This window comes from Danio rerio, chromosome 25 (genome assembly GCF_049306965.1).
Source record: "Danio rerio strain Tuebingen ecotype United States chromosome 25, GRCz12tu, whole genome shotgun sequence".
NCBI classification, from domain to species: Eukaryota; Metazoa; Chordata; class Actinopteri; order Cypriniformes; family Danionidae; genus Danio; species Danio rerio.
Genome location: NC_133200.1, coordinates 12,571,628 through 12,593,202, shown reverse-complemented (window position 1 = coordinate 12,593,202; position 21,575 = coordinate 12,571,628). Strand labels below are relative to the sequence as shown.

Genomic DNA, 21,575 nt, shown 5'->3' with positions numbered 1-21,575 from the left:
ATTGTTTTCTTTCTTTTTTCCCATCAGACCGTGTAGCCTTTTGGCCCATGTTTTGAGTTTGCTTCAAAACTGTAAAGACAAACTCAAAACATGGGCCAAATGACTACACAGTCTGATGGGGAAAATGAAAGAAAACAATTACATAATGTTAAGGTAATAGACTGCAACCCCCTCTAAAAAAAAAAAAAAAAAAAAAAAAATTAAATAAATAAAAAAGACCCTGATGTGTCACATTAGAAATATCTGAATTAATATAATACTTTAAGGACAGAAACTTTGTAGATCCCTTTAGGCTGTGCTGTCAATTTAAAAAGAACATCTGCCACAATTTATTTATTTATTTTGTATAAAAAAGTATTATTGTTACTTGTCAAGTTAAAATCCTCTGATCATTTAGAAAGGTAAAAATGTAAAAAGGTCCAAGATTTTAGAAATCAACTAATGTGCAAAAATGGTTCTGGATGAGTTATGTAATAATAATAATAATAATAATAATAATAATAATAATAATAATAATAATAATAATAATATCATTATTATTACTATAAAACTATCTATAAATAACTAACAATTACTGAATAAAGTTAAATTAAAAGTAATATATCCATAATTGTTTTGGGATAAAGGATTATATATTAAGCTTAAATAATAATAAAAACACAAAAATAATTAAAGCTGCAAGCAGCGATGAAAGGGACCTCGCACACAGGCTCGCTGCCACCCAGTGGCCTAATGCTGCGTTTACACCAGACGTTGATCAAGCGTCAAGCGTGGGTGATTTACAGTACATTTAGTCAATCCAAAGACAAAAATAGACATCCTGTGGTGCGAATGATGCGGTTTGCGTAAATGACATGTTTCGTGCGATTGAAATGGCATAATTGACGCGCTTAACGTGTGTATCGCACGTTTCGTGCAAATCAGCGTTACCAATCAGGAGCTGTCTCTTGTGTCTGTTGTTGGTGTCCCGGGGGTAAAATCTTCCTGCCAACACCGGACAACAACTCATCAAACTGAGCTCGGTTCAGTCAGCACCGCTAAAAGCCTCGATCATCCAGGTATAGTTTCTGGAGAAGTTTATGAACTCACAGAGCTGGGTACACTCTGAATGGATCTAGTGGACTCAGACATGGTTCAAAGTGAAGCAACGCTGTTTTTCTTTTCTGAGAAATCCTGAGAACTCACATTTATGCCAAATTTTCTTCTGTCTTAAAGTGGCACAATGATTGTAATTGTGTATTGCCATGCAGATCTCTTCAGGAGAGGAATCTCGAACTTGAAGAAGAAATTTAAAACCTGTAACTAAGAAACTTAAAATTTAAATAGCCATAAATAACCTGTTTAAAACACTCACATCTGTGTTCTAACCTGCTGACATTAACACAATGTTATCCACCACAGCAAGGTCAATAAAGTGCGTTATATCTGATGAGAATTCTCTTGCAAAAAGGCTTCAAACGATCACTTGTGCCAATTAACTAGATACCTGAACCCGTTGTATCTGTTATTCCTGCTGTTATTTCCTTCTCCTAATTCAAAGAAGACAAAGCCGCGGCCTTATCAACTTTACGTCTGAACAATCATTATTGCTTTGTTTTTCTGCAGCTAATGTTTCGTGAAACCACTGAGAAATGACTTTGTGTCTTTTATGCGTGCGGAAGCAGCAAAACAGAGGCTCGCCAATCAAAGTGAATCAAGTCAGCAGACCTCATCTAATTCTGCTTCATTGCATCTGAAGCTGTCCAGACAAATGCAATTCACAGCTGAACTAAGTCAAGCACTGGCTTTTCACACACACACACACATATGTGATGACAGTACCGGTGTGGTAATCGGAGTGCAATGTCGACCATTTGATCCGTCTCAGGTCTGGCCGAGCAGCTGGCGTGAGGCTATGGGCACATCTAAGCTGTCAGGCTTATCAGAAATGGTGGTACATTGGGGACGAAGACACTGATAAGGCATCAATTATGCATGAAAATAGGTACTCTACATTGCTCTCAGGGTTGTCATCGCCTTTCTTTTCCAACCATTTTTATCCAGAGGCATTCCGAATGCATGACCGCTGGACGCGTAATTCATCCTGCAACCCGTTTCGTCCAACAGACACACTCAATTTTCCCATTCGTGACCATCCCGTCTTGGTCTTAATTTTCTAGTTGGAAGGCCAGATAAGGCCTTGAAAGTTTTATGAGGACAAATAAGATCCCATCTCTCGTCTAAAGACCGGTGTCATGATGTCACCGCCGACTGCATACGAGCAGACCTCCGATGAAAAACCCGATACCTCAAAAGTGAGACTTTTCGAGCAGGGAAGGAGAAGAGAGAGAGAGGGAGAGAAAGAAGGATTACTTTGAGCCCTTAATCTTATATATCAGATGTTCTCTTATTTCTATATTTTTTCAATAGCTCTCTCCAGGGTTTCAAAGTGGTCTGATATTGCTGGAACGAAAGGAGCTGAAAGAGTAGGGCGTAGTAATTCCCAGCTGCAATACGATCCCTATTTATTACGTCTGTTTGGTACACTGAATGGCAAAGCTTAACAGCGCTCTTCAGCCCCATATAACTTATTTAGAGGTAAGTTTTAAAAGTCTGACTCATAAGATAAACCAAGCTTTTCTTTTTGTACACTAAAAGAAATTATTGCTCTAATTGAGAGTTTAGGCAGTGATGCCATAGATGAAACATTTTTCTTGTTGTTGTTATTGTATGTTTCCCTTAAAGAAGTTTTAGAAAAAAAAAACTGCTATTAAGTGTGAAAAATCTAAAGAAACGTTTTCACTTTCACCTGTGGCCAAGATTCCCTGGAAGGTGAGATGTCTGTCAATATCGATGGGACCATTTTTGTATAAAAAGGATTTATAGTTGTTAAAGAAAAAAATTACTTTTACTGTCAGAAAAGTGGCTAATTAGTACAAATTCATTCTTATGAAAATGTATGATTTTTAATGGGAAAAGTGCCCCCAAATCCTAATCCCTTTGCCTTATTGGGGGATGGATTGGAAATGTACAGTTCTACAATGTACAATTGAGATTAGACAAATATGAATAATCATCTAAATCAAAAAGTTACTAACTACTGTGAGCTTGCGTTAGTTTTTTCACAAAAACAAACAACAACTTGGTTCTTTTAAGAACACTTTGCTGAAAGTTGCATAATTGAAATGAAAACACAGTTTAAGATGATTTTAGGCTGCCCAAAGATCCTTAAAAAAATAATAATAATTTCTAGCCATATAAAAATAAATCGTCTTGGTATGACATTTTTAAAAATCTAAAAAGGAGTCCATTTAATATTCCAGAAATCTAAAGAGCCTATACGTCATAGATAATATCTGGAAAGGTTATGTGGATTTTAAAAATCTAAGGGTGTTTTCACACCTGTACACCTTCACACCAACCTTGCTTTGGTCCAAACCATAGTTAAAATTCTTCCAGCCTTTTCAGTCGTTTTGGTTCTACTTCACATGAGACAAACTGCTCTGAATCAAATTAGTTAAAACAAACCAAAAAAGCAATCCCGTTATAACATCCACACCAGTCATTGGTTACACAAACTTCCTAAACTGCATTTTAATTGGTCAGAATTACACAGAAGTAAAAAAAGAGTGCATAAAAGTTCAGCAAGCAGTACAGACCTCCACACAACTGTAAATGTCCGAGACTTGCCATAATTGTGAAAAAATAAAAAGTAACAAAAAATAAGTAAAAATTACTCATCCCAGAATGCACATCACAATTGACTACAGCAGCTGGTTTAGTCCAAAAAAAGAGAAGTGCTTTTACCATTTGCCTCAGTGGGTTCACATTGTAAGTGTGTATTCAATTCAATTCAGCTTTATTTGTATAGCGCTTTTACAATGTAGATTGTGTCAAAGCAGCTTCACATAAATGGTCATAGTAACTGGAACAGTGTGGTTCAGTAACTGGAACAGTGTGGTTCAGGTTTTAGTGTTTAAGTTCAGTTCAGTTCAGTTTAGCTCAGTTCAGTGTGATTTAATCATTACTGAGAGTTCTAACACTGAAGAGCAAATTCATCGATGCGTAGCTCTACCAATCCTGAACCATGCGAGGCAGTGGCGACAGCGGAGAGGGAAAAAAAACTTCACCTGATGGGAGTGAAGAAAAAAAACCTTGAGAGAACCAGACTCAGTTGGGCACGACCATTTTAATTTCTCCGCTGGCCAAAGTCTTGTGCAGAACTTCATTCGTCGTGGTTTAGGCTGGAAGATGGCCTCAGAATCTGTGTAGAAATATTTCTCACATGGGCACCAGGAAAGCAGAAAGTACGTACTTTATTACCTTTTGAGGAGGCGGCACGGACGTGACGAACGATCGAGTCACCGATGATGGCCACATCGGGACCCGACTCGCGGAGAGGGGAGAAGCAGTTCTCCGTGGAGATCTCGAACACAGGAGGAGACGTTCTGCCCCAGGATCTGGGAAGCACCTTGCGCGGCTGCACCCAGGCGCCGTGGTAGCCGGGTGTCGGCGTGAACGACGCCTGGCTGAGCCGCGCCCCGGGTGCGCTGGGCCTGGACAGAGAAGGACGCGGGATTGAGGTAGAGGGAATGATGTGGTTGTAATTTCCACGTACCTTAGGTGATGAGACAGCCTTAGCATTAGGTACAACACAAAGTTGTTCCCGTAGCCGCGACCTTCTCACCACCAGCGCTCGGATCTGGGACTCCACTTCTTCCAGCTCCAGCTCCAATGCCTCCATCGATGCTTCTCCTGCACACAAGGACAGAGACGGAAGCGACATTTTACGGGGTAAAGAGCAAAGCCAGTAAGTCAAAAGTGTATGAGAAAAGAGGTCGGTAGCTTTAGCTGACCAGCGGCGCTAGCAGGCTAAAGCTACAAACAACAGGCGGATGCTCGAGGGACAGACCGTTTTTAAAGCAGTTTTGTTTGTATAAATGTATTAAGGGTTTGGTCACCCTAAGTAGGAGAGACAAATACTTAGCGAATGAGGTATATACACACACATGTTCCACGTCATCTGATTTACATAACCACATTACCTTAAGCAATGATAACCCAAATAATGACAGAACGCTTTAATTTTATTACTTTCAAACTAAATTAGCACGAACAAAAATAAAGCAACGTTTAAATATTGCAGTCATTAATTGCCAGACTCCAGTGCAATCTGTCTGACAGTACAATGGGTACGTGGTGAGTCTTCTTGCCTCAGTAACATGTCTTTGTCAGGGTGATATTTTCAACAGTACGAGCAGTGCGTGGACGACCACTCCCCACCACACGACACTGATCCAATGCGATCAATTTTCACCAACAAGTAATCCAATCTACCTTTTGTCCAGTTTTTAGCTGTAAATTCATGTAAAAAATGAAGCACTGTAGCCTTTTAGTTCTCATAAACCTTTCATCAAACTCTTATCTTCATTTAAAAACACAATTTTCATTTAAGCCTGACGCAGCTAAAAATAGGTCATCATTACATCACCAAGGAAAGTAAATAAAAGGATTATTCTAATACACAGATTGTTTTTTTGAGACACGTTATAATATATTTATAAATATAAAATTATTATTATTAAACCTACACACTATAATCAATTACTATGACATATTTAAAAAATGAAAAATAAATGCATAAAGTTAAGTCTATTTTTAAATTTTCTACTTAGCTTTGGGTTCTTTATTTTTCTTGTAGCCACAGATACAAATAATGAAACCATTATTTTTAAGAACACGTCTCGCAAAACTGTAGATGTGAAAAACTGGGCCACTGAAATTGGATGAAAAAAATTAAGCTGACAGGTAATCAGAGTGACAGTCAAAAAAAATAAATCTCCCCGAGGTGCCGAACCCACGTGGGAAGAAACCCACAGGTGCAGCGTCTATCATCTCGCTTTTCGCCGTCTGCCACTGCAGGAAATCCACCAATAGGCAGCACTGAGAGCTTTGAAGAGGCCTAAGAAATCCTGCGCTTTTCTGGAGGGCTTACTGGCACACGTGGAATGTCAATTTAAGAGCATTTGTGCCCATTTCCGCTTGGATTAGTAGAACCCAGGGCAGCGAGTGACTGTGGGAAGAGATATTGTATTTTTGTCCTGTTTCCATTCATCTCTCTCTTGGGCTCTTTTGAAATCAGAACTCAGAGTTTTCTTGCTATTTAGTTCTGGTAATGAATGTTACAGCCACGCAGGTAGAAAATTGTGAATTTAACTTTATCTGCATGTTGCTTTGCGCTGCTGGTGCTCAGTTTTGGAGAGTCACATAGTAAAATCGACAATGCTAATAATGTGCAGTAACTTTTTAGGTAACAGGGTGTTTTTTAATAATAAAAAGATTTCCTGAGCGTTTTTTCTAGGAAAACATTACTTCATCACTGTAAGTTAATGTCCTGAATACAGTTCCTTTTTTAATATTTGTGAAATGCATTACTCATTCCTTATTTTAAAAAACGAAAAAGAAAGGTAAATGTTTGTGTTTTATTCAATGCATTTATTTTAAAAATATTTTTTCTATCCAAAGTTAAATAATGAAAAAAAAAATTTCAAAGAAAAGATATTCCCTATTAAACATATTCAATTTAGTCAAGGCAGCTACTTTTTATAATTTTATAAGTTTACACTGTAAAAATCATGTATATAAAAAGTCATGACAACATATATTTTTATATTTTTAAGTTAATTTACAAAGTTAATCAGGTTAACTTTTTTTTAGTTAAACTAATTTTAACTTAATATTTTAGGTCAGCCTCATTGATGCAAGACAAAATGATTTGTAAATTTAAATTGGTTCAACTTAAAAATTTAAGTGTGCGTCATATTTTTTTTAGTGTACACTACATGACAAAAGTATTGTCATATATCCCAGTTGTAAGAGCAACAAATAATAACTTGACTTCTAGTTGATCATTTGGAAAAGTGGCAGAAGGTAGATTTTTCCCATTAATCATCTGTTGAACTGCATCCCAATCATCACAAATACTGCAGAAGACCTTTTGGAACCCGCATGGACCCACAATTCTTACAGAAATCAGTCAGTCTTGAAGGAAAAAACATGATTTGGGTTACATTCAGTATGGTGGCGTGTAAGAGATCTGCAAAGTGGATAGCAACTTCAACAGCCTGAGGTATCAAGGCATTTGTGCTGCACATTACATTACAAACCACAAGAGAGGGCAAAATCTTTAGCAAGATAGTGTTCCTTCTCATACTTCAGCCTCCATATCAAAGTTCCTGAAAGCAAAGAAGGTCAAGGTGCTCCAGGATTGGCCAGCCCAGTCACCAGGAATGAACATTATTGAGCATGCCTAGGGTAAGATAAATGAGGCATTGAAAATGAATCCAAAGAATCTTGATGAACTCAGGGAGTCCTGCAAGGCTTTCTTTTCCATTCCAGATGACTTTATTAATACATTATTTGAATCATTGCAGAGATGTATGGATGCAGTCCTCCAAGCTCATGGGAGTCATACACAATATTAATTATTTTTCCACTGCACCATGACTTTATATTCTATACTGTACATTATTCGTCTAAAGTGACAAAGTCAAACCTTACTGTCCTAATTAAATTATTAAAAATCAAGACATAATCATGTTTTATTTTGGTAAAATAAGTGTAATATAGAGGCCTTAGCCTTTCATATAAGCCACATCTGACGCCAAATGATCACCTAGAAGTAACTTTATTATTTGTTGTACCTAAAATACATAGGTGACAAGACTTTTCTCCGATAGTGTATATTCTTATAATCGCAATAGTCACTATTTTCTTTTAATAACAATAACACAAAGTACTGTACAAGGTACTGTTTTTCCCCATGATTAGATCCTGCAAATAATTTACATAAATGAGCTATAGAACAATGACAAATAACCGTATTTAACTAAATACTTCAGTAGGACAATTATGCACAATTCTGTTCATGAGAGCCAAATACATTATATTCAAAGATTTTTATTACTTTTTATTTTTTACATTTAAAACATTTAACATGAATCAGCTTCCCAAGGCTACATACAAAACACTGGGATGTTGATGACTCAATTATTTAAAACACTGTACTTTGTATTTATGAACAACATCCCTGTGTAACATGTTTATCATGTATTTATGCATTGTGCAACTTCATTGTAGCTTGCATTTATTTCTGAAACGTTTTGAGCATAGGTGACTAGTCAAGACCGCTACTTTTATTATGAAAATTCCAAGGTTACTGCATGGTATATATATCAAGCATGCGAAATAAATGCAGGCCATAAGGTTGCAATCCTCAATCTTACCTCCTTAAAGAACTGTAATTGAAAATGAAAAAACCAAAGACATTTGTTTTCCATCAATCATGTCGCCATAAAAAAGGCTTCAGGGGCCAATTTGTCAATTCAAAGAGATTCAACATCAGCAAACAGTGCTTAAAGCCAGGAAAAATGAATACGCTGCTTGCCACCTCTGACAAATCTCTGCCGGAAAATCTGCGCTGGCAACCGCAGGAATGGTATATATCAAGATACCATCTCAGCGATCTGAGTGAGTTATCTATATAATACATCACATTCCTTATTTTAACGGTGTGTCTTTATCCAAATCATATTTGCTGAGAAACAGGAGAAGGCTCTGGGCTATTCAATTATTTGAAAAGGGATTTTATCAGCGTCACAGAGTTGCTGTCAGAAGACACTGCAGTCTGCTGTACTCAGCAGTTCAATCATCTGTGAATAAAGCGATCACTCCCGCAGCACAGGTTACAAATGTGATGAAATCCAATGTGATGTCATAAAGAGAGCAACACTGAATCACTTAATAGTAACTTGGTAGGGATGGGAATCGTAATGATTCAATTATCATTCCAGTTCAGGTTTAGGTTCAACTTAGGCCCTCTTCAAAGAAACGTAGGTATTTTTAGTTTGGCCGTTTATATACACAAAACTACGAAAACAAAATGAAAAAAATTGGCAGAAATTAAGATTACAGTCTGAAACTGCAATTATAGTGTAAATTTTTGCCACATGAAATCAAAGTACACTCTTAGGGCTGGGCAATTCAGCCTAAAATCTAAATCTTTAATTGAATTTTTTTATTTGATCATAATTAATAAACTGTTGTTTTATTTATTTATTTAATTTTTATTTGCCTTCATAATTCACTGACAAGTTTTACATGCCATTTAAAAGCATCTCTGGCGTAGCTTCCAAATAGTCAATGTAGTACAAAGTAAAGCTCCGGTCATACTAGAGCTTGAGCTTGCTAACTTCTGTAGTACGGCGCTGCGAAAAGAGGCAGGGATAAAAAAGATTATTAGTCATTTTAAAAAGCCAGAGATTGGTTAATAATTTAAATTTCTGTCCAAGAGGTCATATTTTGATCTTTGATTGGTCTCACGTAGTCACCTGATGGGATTTCGCAGGTCAGAGTTCAGCAAGCTTGAACTTTGCAATGCAGTGAACTGTGAAACTTGTCGCACAAGCTTGCATTTCCAGTCTGATGTGTCCACGTGCATATGAATGGAAGTCTATGGGGAGAAAAGTCCAGTGTGACCGCAGCTTTAGGCTCAAGAATGACTCCATCATCCTACTTGACCAGAGATCAGATGTGGCTGCAAAGTGGGCACAGAAGTAAAAATCAGCCACAGTCTTTAACAGAGAAGGGTCACGTGACACGTAAGGAAAGTATTTTAAAAAATCGTCCTTGAAAAATTCAATCGATTATAGGTTCTGAATTGCCAATTCTGATTACTTTTCGATTAATCGCCCAGCCCTATGCACTCTGTTTTCTCCTTTCGGATTGGCCAACATGGTTGGTGTAACGTTCGCTTGCAGAACGTATTTTGGATAAATGTGTGCGTTCGTTTGTATGTGGGTGTGTCGTTTCATGCATGTGTTACAGGTACGAACGGCATTGGAGGATCCGCATTTCGTGCTGATGACGTTGGCCGCTGACGCTGGGTTTGCGCCACCAATCGCTGGTTGGCGTAGCGTTTAAAAGCCGAGCCCAAACTGCAATGGCGATCTCTCTCTCTCTCTCTCTCTCTCTCTCTGTCTCTTTCTTTCTCGCCACTTCTCGCTCTTAATCTTTCTGTGGGTCTCTGTGAGGACAGTCTCTCTTGCGAGGGCTAGTCTGAGAGAATGTGTTTTGCTTGTTTAATGCTCTTGTCTAAAGTTTGCAATTTAACAATGCTTGTGAAATTGTCCAGTTAACTGACATGTTTGAGTGATACCTCGGAGAGGTGTAGGAGTGAGTAAGTCGCGCGATATACATATACAACACTCAGATTGATATTTTGTATTAGTTCATTAGGTTCAGGAGAATGTGCTGTTTTCTGTATGTTTTGTTTTTAGTTAGAGCAGTTTAGTTAAGACGTTTGGTACGTTGAAGATGTTTCTTTTCATGCTTTTCTTTTCATATTTAGTTTAGTTTGGTGAAAACAGTTACTGAGTTTTGTTATATTTATTTCTTTGATTTAAGCACATTTAACTACTTCCTCTCCCCCCAGGTAATTCATTATTTAATCATTGTAAATATTTTTCTTTCACTGTATAATATATTTTCACTGGTTTTCATTGGATATATGGGCAATAAATAATTGCAGTGATTATTTGATTCAGTTTATTTCTTTCTCCATCCGCTTGTCACACACATTAAACTAATGTATGTTACGTCATCTACTCCTAGTTTAATATTAACATCTAAAAGGACGTAACAGTTGGGTTTAAACCAAACATGACAGATGAGATACAAACGAATTATGCGTGTACGCACATTCCGAGTCATTTGCACCACATTATCTGCCTTTGCTCTCACGTTTGCAATGACTTACATGCAATTTACTCGCACAAATACCTAATTACGAATGTTTTTGCATTACTTAATTCAGAAAGTCATTCAGGTTTCAACTTTTTTTTTTAATTAGTTCCACTAATGTCACCTTGATCTTTTAAGTCAGCTTAATTGATGCAAGTTAAAATGACTTGCCCCTTTAATTGTAATAACAACATATTTTTATATTCTTAATCACTATTTTCTTTTAATAACTATAACAACACTACAAAAATGGAGAAACTCAAAGCACAACAAGGAACCTTTTTTTTCTTCTCATAATTAGATTCTGCAAATAATTTTCATAAAATAATAATAAATAACTGTTTAACTACACATTTAAAATGATATCATATGATATTATAATATTGTAATATGAATGCGATATTATAAAATGATATAAAAATAATTGTTTAATTTTGTCCATGCGGGAGCCAAATGAATCAGATTCAGAAATGTTTTTACATAGTTCATTTACACATAACAAAATGAATCCGCTTCCCAAGGCTACATACAAAACCCTGGGATGCTGATGACTCAATTATTTGTGTGCACTTTGTTTTTTGTTTAAACGAAACATAAAAGATGAGATCACAAATTGCAATCACAAATGAGAAACAAATTCTGTCCGTTTGCACATTCCGAGTCATTTGCTCCACGTAATCTGCCTTTGTTGTCACATTTGCAATGACTTACATGCTATTTACTCGCACAAATATTTAATTACTTATGTTTTTTGCATAATTCAAAAGTTAATTAGGCTTCAACTTTTTTTATTAGTTAAACTAATTTCAACTTGATCTTAAGTAAGCGTAACAGATGCAAGTTAATTGGTTCAAGTTAAAAATTTAAGAACAAAATATTTTTTATAGTGTATATTCTCATTATAGCTATAGTCACTATTTTCTTTTAATAATAATACAACCAAACAGGAGAAACTCAAAGTAGGTACTGTTTTTTTTTCATCTCATAATTAGATTCTACAAATAATTTACATGAATGAGTTATAAAACGATGACAAATAACCACACGTAACTAAATATTTCAATTGAATAAATATGTAAACTTTTGTCCATGGGAGCCAAATCAGATTCAAATAATACTTTTTACATGGTTCATTTATATTTAACAACATGAATCAGCTTTGCAAGGTTACATACAAAACAATGGGATACTGAGGACTCTATGACTTGAGTGCGCTCAGTTTTCTCCTTTCTGACTGGCTAAAGCAGCTGGGTTTAAACCAAACATGAAAGATTCTTGTACATGCTGTACAAATAAATTATGCAGTGCTTTTTTTATTATTTTCTAAATGCTGTTTAGCTATATTCAGAATCAGATAAACAAATTTATTAACTAAATGTAAAACAACACTGTATTCAATTATTCATCGAATATATACATAAATACAATTCATTTTTCTTAAAGTTAGACATCGTTTCTTATACCTGGATGCTTGAAACTGACTTTAAAAGAAGGCTCACAGCTCTAAAAATACAAATCCTATGAATAACAAAAGTCTAGGTACAGTAACTGTATGGTTAAATATTGCAATGACAAATCATGCTTGTTTTAAAATATAGCTCCTGGTTAATAATAATATCAGTTTAACATTGCAGATACTTCGATGTGACTATTGCAGATGTGCATATTGCTATATCAATGCTGAAACTATATTGTGCAGCCCTAATAAGTACTGCATCTTAATCAAGGCGCAAATGTTTAATCCCCCTCTATTCCTCAGTTGAATTGAAATCGTTTGTACTCTGTTGTCATTGTTCAGCTAGTATTAATATTGTACACTAAGTCTCTTGATTGGTGGATTTATAGGGTACTGAGAATGCAATTTCAAACTGCATCTAAAGCTTCAGGGTGGTCCAGCCCAGTTGATCATTTCATCGTAATTAATTTGTTTGTTGGCACTGACCGGGTCTTGGGCGCATATGAGCAGGAAGTTAATTAAATGAGATGTAACTCCTTCTTAGTAGAGTCAGAAATAAATAAACAAACAACACTGCCTACTTTATAAAGCCCAGCAAAATGAAAATTGACTAAGGAGGTATGTTCGCTAGAGGTAAGGATGAGAAGTAATGGTGAGGTTTGCATCAATAATTAATTTCACATAATTACCTGTTAGCATAAATGCTCCTCTGGGGTAATTTCACTGTAATCTTCTTTATGCGCATCATTCCTTTGACACTGGGACATGGAGAGGCATTGGTTTCTATTACCAATGTCATAGGCATTAGCAGACTCGTGTGTTTTCACCGTAGGTACATTGTAAGCCTTGTTCAAGGTGAATGAGTCAAATGCGGGTAACCAGCTCTGTAGCACTTCAGCGTTTTCCATTTCAGGGTCACCTGCGGTAGATCAGGGAACCAGCAAAGGCCTCTCATCTTGTTATGTTTGCAGATTGTATCTGTAGACCACAGGGGGAAAAAAGAAGCACATTGTTGACTTCCAGTTTGTTGGAGGACACACATATTTATCTCTTGGGTGGTTGTTTTGAATTACACAGTCCTATTAAACTACATCTGTATGATAAAGTCTTATTTAAAGTAAGAAAGTCATATAAACACTGTCATAATCTCACACGCAGTGCTGGATAATGTTACACTGAAAGTTAACAATTTACAATATTGAAGTACATAAATACTTTAAGTGAGGTAAAGTTAGTTTTATATTCGCACATTCAGACTTTCTCCTTAATAATATAATATCAGAAAAGTATTCTTTGCAAATTCTAAATAGGGGAATCATATTAGCACCCATTGACTTTAAAAATACATGTTTACAGTCAATCAAATCATGCTAATGCTGTTTTCAAGTCATAATTACATGTGATGTCAGACTGAATATTCATAAGTACCATGGTAAACAACATAGGGAGTGTGTCACAAATTGTTAATGAACGAATATGCGAATATAAAACCAACTTTACCTCAATAATACTTTAGCATTTGTTTCTTACACAACATAGCGACATGTGTTGGCATTCCATCGTTTTTGCATACATGCCATGAATGTAACGTTACTGTACAACGCTCATTTTAACACAAGAATGGAGTGTTTATAACTCTACAAAGCTGTACAAAGCTTGTCGTGCTTTTAAATATTACAAACTGATGTTTATCATATTAATCAAATTAATCATCGTAGTTAAACAGTCTCCATTGTTTGTGCCGTGTATCAGTTTGACGTTCATTATTGCATCTTTTGTAGTGAATTCTTGCTGTTTTGTCAGCGTCTACGCACCTTTGTTTCTTAGAAACGGCATTTCACTCTCCTGCGTACAGTATACGTGAAAAAAAATGTACATAAAACAACGTTTTTTTTATCATTTAGCGAGAACAGTTTTGTTGACACCTCGTGGACAAACTTCAAATGCCGCAAAGCGTGTGTTTGCGCCCTGCGTCCTCAGAACGCGCATGTGTACCTATTTGAGGACGCCTGATTCATCAAAACATTTGTACTGAAATTGCGTCTAAAATTAATAATAATGATAATAATAGGAAAAATAATAATATAAACAGCTGAAATCATACTTAGTTAACTTAAAAAAAAAGCTTTTCAATAATTTTTATTCAATTTCAATTATATTTAATCTTAAATATTGCATTTTTTGCAATGAAAGATTACGAAAAGCTGATAAATTATTTTTAAATAACAACACAGACATAAAGCGTTTATTGATTCGTGTATTTATTGTTTATTTTTATAATTGTCTTCTTTTTATTATTATTAATATTATTTCTACTTTGCTGCTTACAAAATAATCATCCAAAAGTTACAGTTCACTTTCACCAATATGTATCATTTATTTATTTATTTATTTATTTATTTATTTATGGCACATGCGTACCTTTACACCTGTTGTGTGCTAGCCCACTTGTTCATAAAAATGTCGCAGTATGTCACATATGTAGCTATAATAAAACCATAATTGCAATTAAAAACCAACTCCAGCTCCGGTTTCCCCCAAAGACATGCCATGCGGTACAGGTGTATTGGGTCGGCTAAATTGTCCATAGTGTGTGTGTGTTTGTGTGTGTGTGAATGGTTCCCAGAGATGGGTTGCGGCTGGAAGGGCATCCGCTGTAGTTGGCAGTTCATTCCACTGCGGCGACCCCGGATTAATAAAGGGACTAAGCCGACAAGAAAATGAATGAATGAATAATCTTATTGACATTGATGATGTAGGCTCTTGAACATAGGTATAATAGAATATTGAAGACGAAAGAAGAAGAAAGTCTATGCCTTTTTTTATTATTGGAACGTTTACCAAAATATAAAAATAAACAGAAAATGTTTAAATCCTATAACAACAAAAAATAGACAACAGAACAAAACAAAAAGACAAATTAAAGATTATGTCAGGTTAATACAAATTACAAAATAACTTTAAATCTATCTTAAAGCAAGGTCACAGTGATAAAAGGTCACATAAAATACAGTACGTTGTGCATAATAGAAAAGAGACAATATTGTAAGATTCACATAGTGTTAATGATTTTAAAGCTTTAGCATTGCTGGAGGTGGAGATTGTATTCAAATAATATTTCAAATCTTTACAAAAAATAAGAAAAAGGGGCTTTAAAGACAAAAAAATTGCATTTGTGTATTACAAATTTTGCTAGTAAAATAATTAGATTTATTAGAAAATATTTAAATTTTACTTTGAAAGTCTATGCCTCTTGCTGATGTAGACTACCCTAAATTGTCATCATCGATGCAACAGGACAACACGGATATAAAAAAGGCTATAATTCCTGTTCTGGTCTGTAACAACGAGGCCTTGGAGGTGCTCAACAACACACTTCGGAGCACCGCTCTTTGCTCTCAAACAGACCCCCACCGCCTGCATTCCCCAGGTTCCCTTTAATCATTTTAATGGACATTTCTGGGATTGCAAGAGATCTGGCAGCTTTTAATGAGATGGACTTTTTACCTCATATACCTGCTGTGGGGTTTTATAGTTTTGGTATAAGACTGCTCTTTGTTGTGACCAGCTTGTTTACTTTCTTGCTGCTGTCCCTTACAGAGTCGCCTTTTAAAACACTTATATAATCCTTTGGGCGAGGAAAATGGCAATCGGTTTTCTGTACATGCATTCAATCTATGGGCTGTGAAACATTCTCAAAATACACAGATAAATACGTGTGACCTTGTGAACCTTGGAAAAAATTTTGAAGGCACTGGTGGAGTGCCTAAGTCGACTAAATTGCTATGTAACAGATTTTTACAGTGACTTTTTTTCAGAGTAAAAAGATAGTGCACCTAAAAATGCAAATTACATCATCATTTACTCTCAGTCATGTGGTTTAAACCTTTATGAGTTTTTTTCTTCTGTTGAACGCAAAAGAAGGTATTTAGAAGAATGCTGGTTGCTGCTGGGATCCATTGACTTATAGTAAAAACATAAAGGTCAATAGGTCCCAGTAACCAGCACTTTTTACCAAATACGAACAAGTAAAGGGCAAGTAAATTATGATAAATTACATTTTTCAGTGCACAATCTCAAACATAAAGGTACACAAGCTGTCACTTGAGCGGTACCTTTTAAAAAGGTATGCATTTGTACTTAAAGGGTCCATATTGGTTCCGCAAAAGTGTATATTAGTAAATTAAAAAATGAAGAGGAACACTTTTGTACTTTTAGGCACTAATATGTACCCTTGAGGTAATAATATGGATCTTTTAGGTACAAATTTGTACCTTTTGAAAAGCTACCACCCCAGTGACAGCTCTCGTACCTTTATTTCTGAGAGTGTAACTTGGAAAATGTCTTTTGTGGTTGGGACAAAGATGATTTATAGGAATTTGGGGAAAGGGGGGTGCGCAACGTACTTGAATAGCTAGGGGTGTGTGTGACGTATTCAAAGAACTGGGTGTGGTATCCGGGAGTCTATGCATATGCAGGAGACTTGGGATGTCTGCTATTCCTTTAAGCCAGTAGGTGCAAACATGCAAACTCCACACAGAAACCAACCAGCCAAGGGTCAAACCTGCGACCCAGCGACCTTCTTGCTGTGAGGCGACAGCACTATACTGCGCCACTGCGTCACCGACAAATGGTTAGTAATTAAATATTTTTTGTTCAAAATCACTCAGATTGGCAGAGTAAAATGCTACTAATCATTCTTGTTTATTGAACTATACACGTCATATATATTGAAAAATAAATGAGGATACATACAGCAAATGTTCGCTTTTGTGTCATCTGTGCTTATAGCTGTAAAGATCTTTTCATTGAACATGTATCGATCAAGTCGAATGATTTTGGTATGACTGTATTGAGCGACATTGTCCAAAAAAATATTTTGCAGTATATTTTGTATTCTTACCTTTGCTAAAATGCTGTTGGCTGGTCTTAAGTCATTGTCTTAATGAACAACACATTTAATGATTTATTCAAACTAATAATTTCATTAAAAATGAACAATTTATTTAGAAAATAAGTAAGTTACTTTTTTTTACAAATGGATAATTTTATCAATGGCTAAGTTGATTTGTTCAAAAATATTAAACTAAACAAACTTAATATTAACGTATTGTTTGTTGAACTGATTTAATAAATTAATGAAAACTATTTACTTATTCCCAGGGCTATTTATATATCGAATTTGATATTCAGCTGCACAAAATTGATGTTTCGTAACATCTAGGTTTTATGAGGTGGGTTGTTAGCCCAATGCTCAACCCCCAACCTGGAGGACTAGGACATACACACATACGCTATGGACAATTTAGTTTATCCAATTCACCTAGCGCATGTCTTTGGACTGTAGGGAAAACGTAGCACCCAAAGGAAACCCACACCAACATGGGAGAACATGGAAACTCCACACCGAAATGCCAACTGACCCAGGTGACCAATGACCTTCTTGCTGTAAGGCAACAGCGCTAATGAGAACTATATAACTATATCATAAATTTATGAGAACTATATGAGAACCATATCACATATTCTGAAAACAAAACCACATCAAGGGATAATTTCTCTTCTCATAACTTGATTTAATAGATTCTAACTGCATTTTAATTGTGCTTTTTGACTCAAAAAAGTGGTTTTGCTTGTTTTTTTGCACACTGAATGTCTCTCGATAACTTCAGCTCATAAAAACAACAATTATATTATTCTAGGTGATACATTTTGCCTTGCTCTGTATGTTAAACCTTCTGATGATGATAAATATGGTGGATCAGCAAAAAAAAGTGACTTAAATCAATGAATACACACACAAGCAGTGTATGGATGGGAGCAATTCATCGCATTAAAGTCAAATCACTTGAAAAATGTATAAATTTGCCGGTGACTTATGGCTATATGAAGATCTTTCAGTAGTGGTAGCTTTTTCTTAATAGAACATCAAACGGTATAAGCTTGCATCTCGTAAAATTAGATCCCACAAAAGGAAGAAATGAAATGAAGCAGATCAAAGGTAGCTCATGCAAAGTCAACAAGATGGCTTTGGCAAACTCACGGAAAAAAAATAATCTGAATGCATCTTGAGTAAATACTTGTTATGATATTCTTCTTGTGCTCTTTCTACCAATTTCTTATTTATTTCTGGAATATCCATTACCAAACACTACATTTTCTCTGCATGATGTACACTCAAAAAATAATGCTTGCTGTTTGCTCAAAATATTTAGTTTAACCCTCTATGGCAGGGCTGCCCAAACTCAGTCCTGGAGGGCCAGTGTCCTGCATATTGTAGTTTCAACCGCAATTAAACACACCTAATCAAGCTAATCAAGCTCTTTCTTTGTATACTAAAACTTCCAGTCAAGTGTGTTGACGGAGGTTGGTGCTATGCTGGACAGTTTGGACACCCCTTCTCTATAGCATAAATTTTTGTTTTAGGAGGAAAAATTATTTCACCCAATTTTTGGGGGTTATTTATAATAAGTCAATCATAAAATGTGCTTCCCCTAGCTCACAGGTGTCAAATCCAGTTCATGGAGGGCCGCAGGGCACACAGTTTAGTTCCAACCCTGCTTCAACACACTTACCTGTGGGTTGCAAACAAAACTGAAGGACTTAATTGTTGCATTATAGGGCAACATGCTTTTAGGGGACTAAAACACCAAGGTTTTCTGTATATTACTATATGTGAAATGAGAAATAAACAAGCCATAAATGCATGGTGTCCTGCAGAGTATAGCTCTAAACCCAATAAGTCACCCTTTAACCAGTCAACTATACTTCGGAACTTAACTCTGTAGGACACCAGCCCAACAGGGCAGAGTTTTGCCCACCTCCCTTTTTTCGATGAACTTTTTCATCCTGGTACTCTGTATCTCCCTTTCTGTGTATGATCATATAGTGGGCTCAATTCAGATGCACATCAAACTCAGTTCCTGGAGGGCTGCAGCCCTGTGGAGTTTAGTTCCAACCCTGCTTCAACACACTTACCTGTAGGTTTGAAACAAGCCTGAAGAACTAAACTAGTTTGATCAAGTTTGTTTAATCAGGGTTAAAGACAAAATGTGCAGGAACGTTTTTATGCATCGTTCAATGCCTCAAACAGGCTATGGTCTTAAAAGTGACTTATTTGCCCCCAAAAGAAAGATCTAACCCACACCACCTCAAATTTTATTGGTCACCAACTTATTATTAGACTTTTTTTTTGTGATATTTAACTTTAAAAAAATGTAAGGGGTGTTTTGTGGGCCAAAAAAAAAACATTGCCTTGTTTATTGCCTGAGGGCAACACCATGCATGAGCTGAAACAATGCAATTCTTGAGATTTTTTTGGACAACTTAATGGTTTTATGTTCAATCCACTTGAATTTGTAAAAACTAATCACTGAACTTAATATTATCATATTGCCCGACACAAATTGATTGTGTGGAACCCAGCATTTTTACAGGGTACGAGCTGCTCTCTTCTATTCTGTTCCATTCTATGATGTGGTAGTCATGGTCTGGAAAAAACATACAAACTTGTAAATAATGCTATTTTGTTTATTTATTTTTTTACACTGACTGATCGTTTTACTTCATTCATATCATGAGGAGCCACAGATATTAATTTGTTTTGTCTGTATGTTTTGTTGTTGATTCTCAGAGTGCCAATAGTTGTTCATTTACATTATATGATTCACCAAGAACCAAAGTTTCACATTTGTGTTTTAAAGTTCTCCTGAAGGAAAAAAAAAAGTTGCCCAGATTTTGAATGGCATTAGGAAGACTAAATTAACACAAGTTGTTCATTTTTGGGTGAACTATCCCTTTAAGAAAATTGTGCCTCAAAGGCCAGCCAGAAGTTATTTTAAATAGGATTTTAGGCGGTTATGAAAACTGCATGCTCAGAGGGTGGGGGGAGAAGCAAAAATGGAGAATATGTCCATCAGCAATCATCTTCCTCATGAAAAATGACGAGACGCATCAGGATTTATGATAACAGAGCTATAATGTTACACAGTCATGATGGCGAGAGGTAACATCTGAAAACACCTGTCCATCAACTGCTGTAAATGTGCCAAGAGCCAAAAATGTAATAATAATCTGTGTGCAAGGTAGTTTTGTCAGAACGTTTTTTCATAATTTAGTGTGTGTGTGTGTATATATATATATATATATATATATATATATATATATATATATATATATATATATATATATATATATATATATATATATATATATATATATATATACCCTGTATACACACACACACACAAACACACACACAAACAGCTCTGTCTGGTTCTTGAATCTGACTGGCTGACAGTCGTGTGGTATTCTGCAAGTAACAGCACTCATCTGGCTGCTTCACCCTTCACCCTTGTGTCTTACTCCACCCACATACAGCAATAAACAGAGGTCACTACAGTTTGACAAATATTGCAGCTGTTGAACAACATAATGTTCTTTTGAAGCTTTTTTAGTTGAGAATGTAGTTGATTAGATTGCAACTATGCAGTTTATTTTTAAGAATAGTACCAATTTCAAAATATTTATGAGTCTAAGAGACACCACCTTAGCGGCCATCAGTCTGTCTTCGAGCAGACCAAAGACGGTTGACGTTGTCCATCCACAAGATGGTAACAGAGAAAAAAACCCAGTGTAATTTTAAACTACAGCTGATAAAATCATCATAAAACTGGTAAGTGACTTTCTAAGTCGATCTCTCTCTTTTGTATGTTGTAGTGCTGTATTTATACCACAGTAATTGTAGTGTGTTGAGTATGAGATGGGACTCATCCTAAAGTCTTAAAACCGGAGATGGGCATCTGTTTCTAACGAGTCTCCTGTTTTAGCTACTGCAGACTAGTTCAATCAACAGAAAGAAGGAAGAAATGCCCGCATGTGTTTAGCGTTTTTCCCTAATGCAAACACAACAGTAATCTGGTAGTGATTGAGTTGCATTGGCTTTTTTGGCGGGTAATTATTGTGATTTCCCAATTGCAACGGAGAAATACTTGGAAAACTCTGTAGACATTTCATGCTTTTCACCTTTATACCCTGAAAGTGTCAGCAAAATCACCTGTTTTGTTAGCACTTTAAACATTACGCAAGAGAACCATTCAAACACTAGCTCTAAAGTGATGTTTGTGAAGTAACAATGGTTCTTGCTGTACTGACGTCAGTTGCAGAAGTGAATGAATGGCGGAAGAAAGTAGTTCCTCTTACAAAAGGATTTTGAGAGTCTCTGTGTTTGATTGTGTTTTCTATATACACAATTATGCTATTGAACTGTTATATAAACGCAATTTCACACTCAAGCAGTGCAATATGGCTGTTTAGCATCACTGATAGGACAACGCACGCC

General features: G+C 35.9%; 1 protein-coding gene across 7 annotated transcripts in view; it reads right to left on the bottom strand.

The window, feature by feature from the left end:
- Positions 1-2,928: 2,928 nt before the first annotated feature.
- The window catches only part of LOC141380910 (uncharacterized), a 30,372-nt gene continuing 11,725 nt past the window's right edge, over positions 2,929-21,575 (bottom strand). Inside the window, exons 1-5 of one of the 7 annotated variants that reach the window (XM_073942915.1) lie at positions 14,050-14,232; positions 12,925-13,213; positions 9,369-9,574; positions 4,303-4,734; positions 3,547-4,243 (exon numbers count right to left, since the gene is read on the bottom strand). In XM_073942915.1, coding sequence (XP_073799016.1) covers positions 4,035-4,243; positions 4,303-4,723 — 630 coding nt within the window. In that variant the 5' untranslated portion in view covers positions 4,724-4,734; positions 9,369-9,574; positions 12,925-13,213; positions 14,050-14,232 and the 3' untranslated portion in view covers positions 3,547-4,034. Of the gene's footprint in view, positions 4,244-4,302; positions 4,735-7,649; positions 9,246-9,368; positions 9,575-12,924; positions 13,214-13,765; positions 14,252-21,575 lie in introns of those variants that run through there. The other 6 variants (XM_073942916.1, XM_073942912.1, XM_073942913.1 and 3 more) reach the window with 6 other exon arrangements.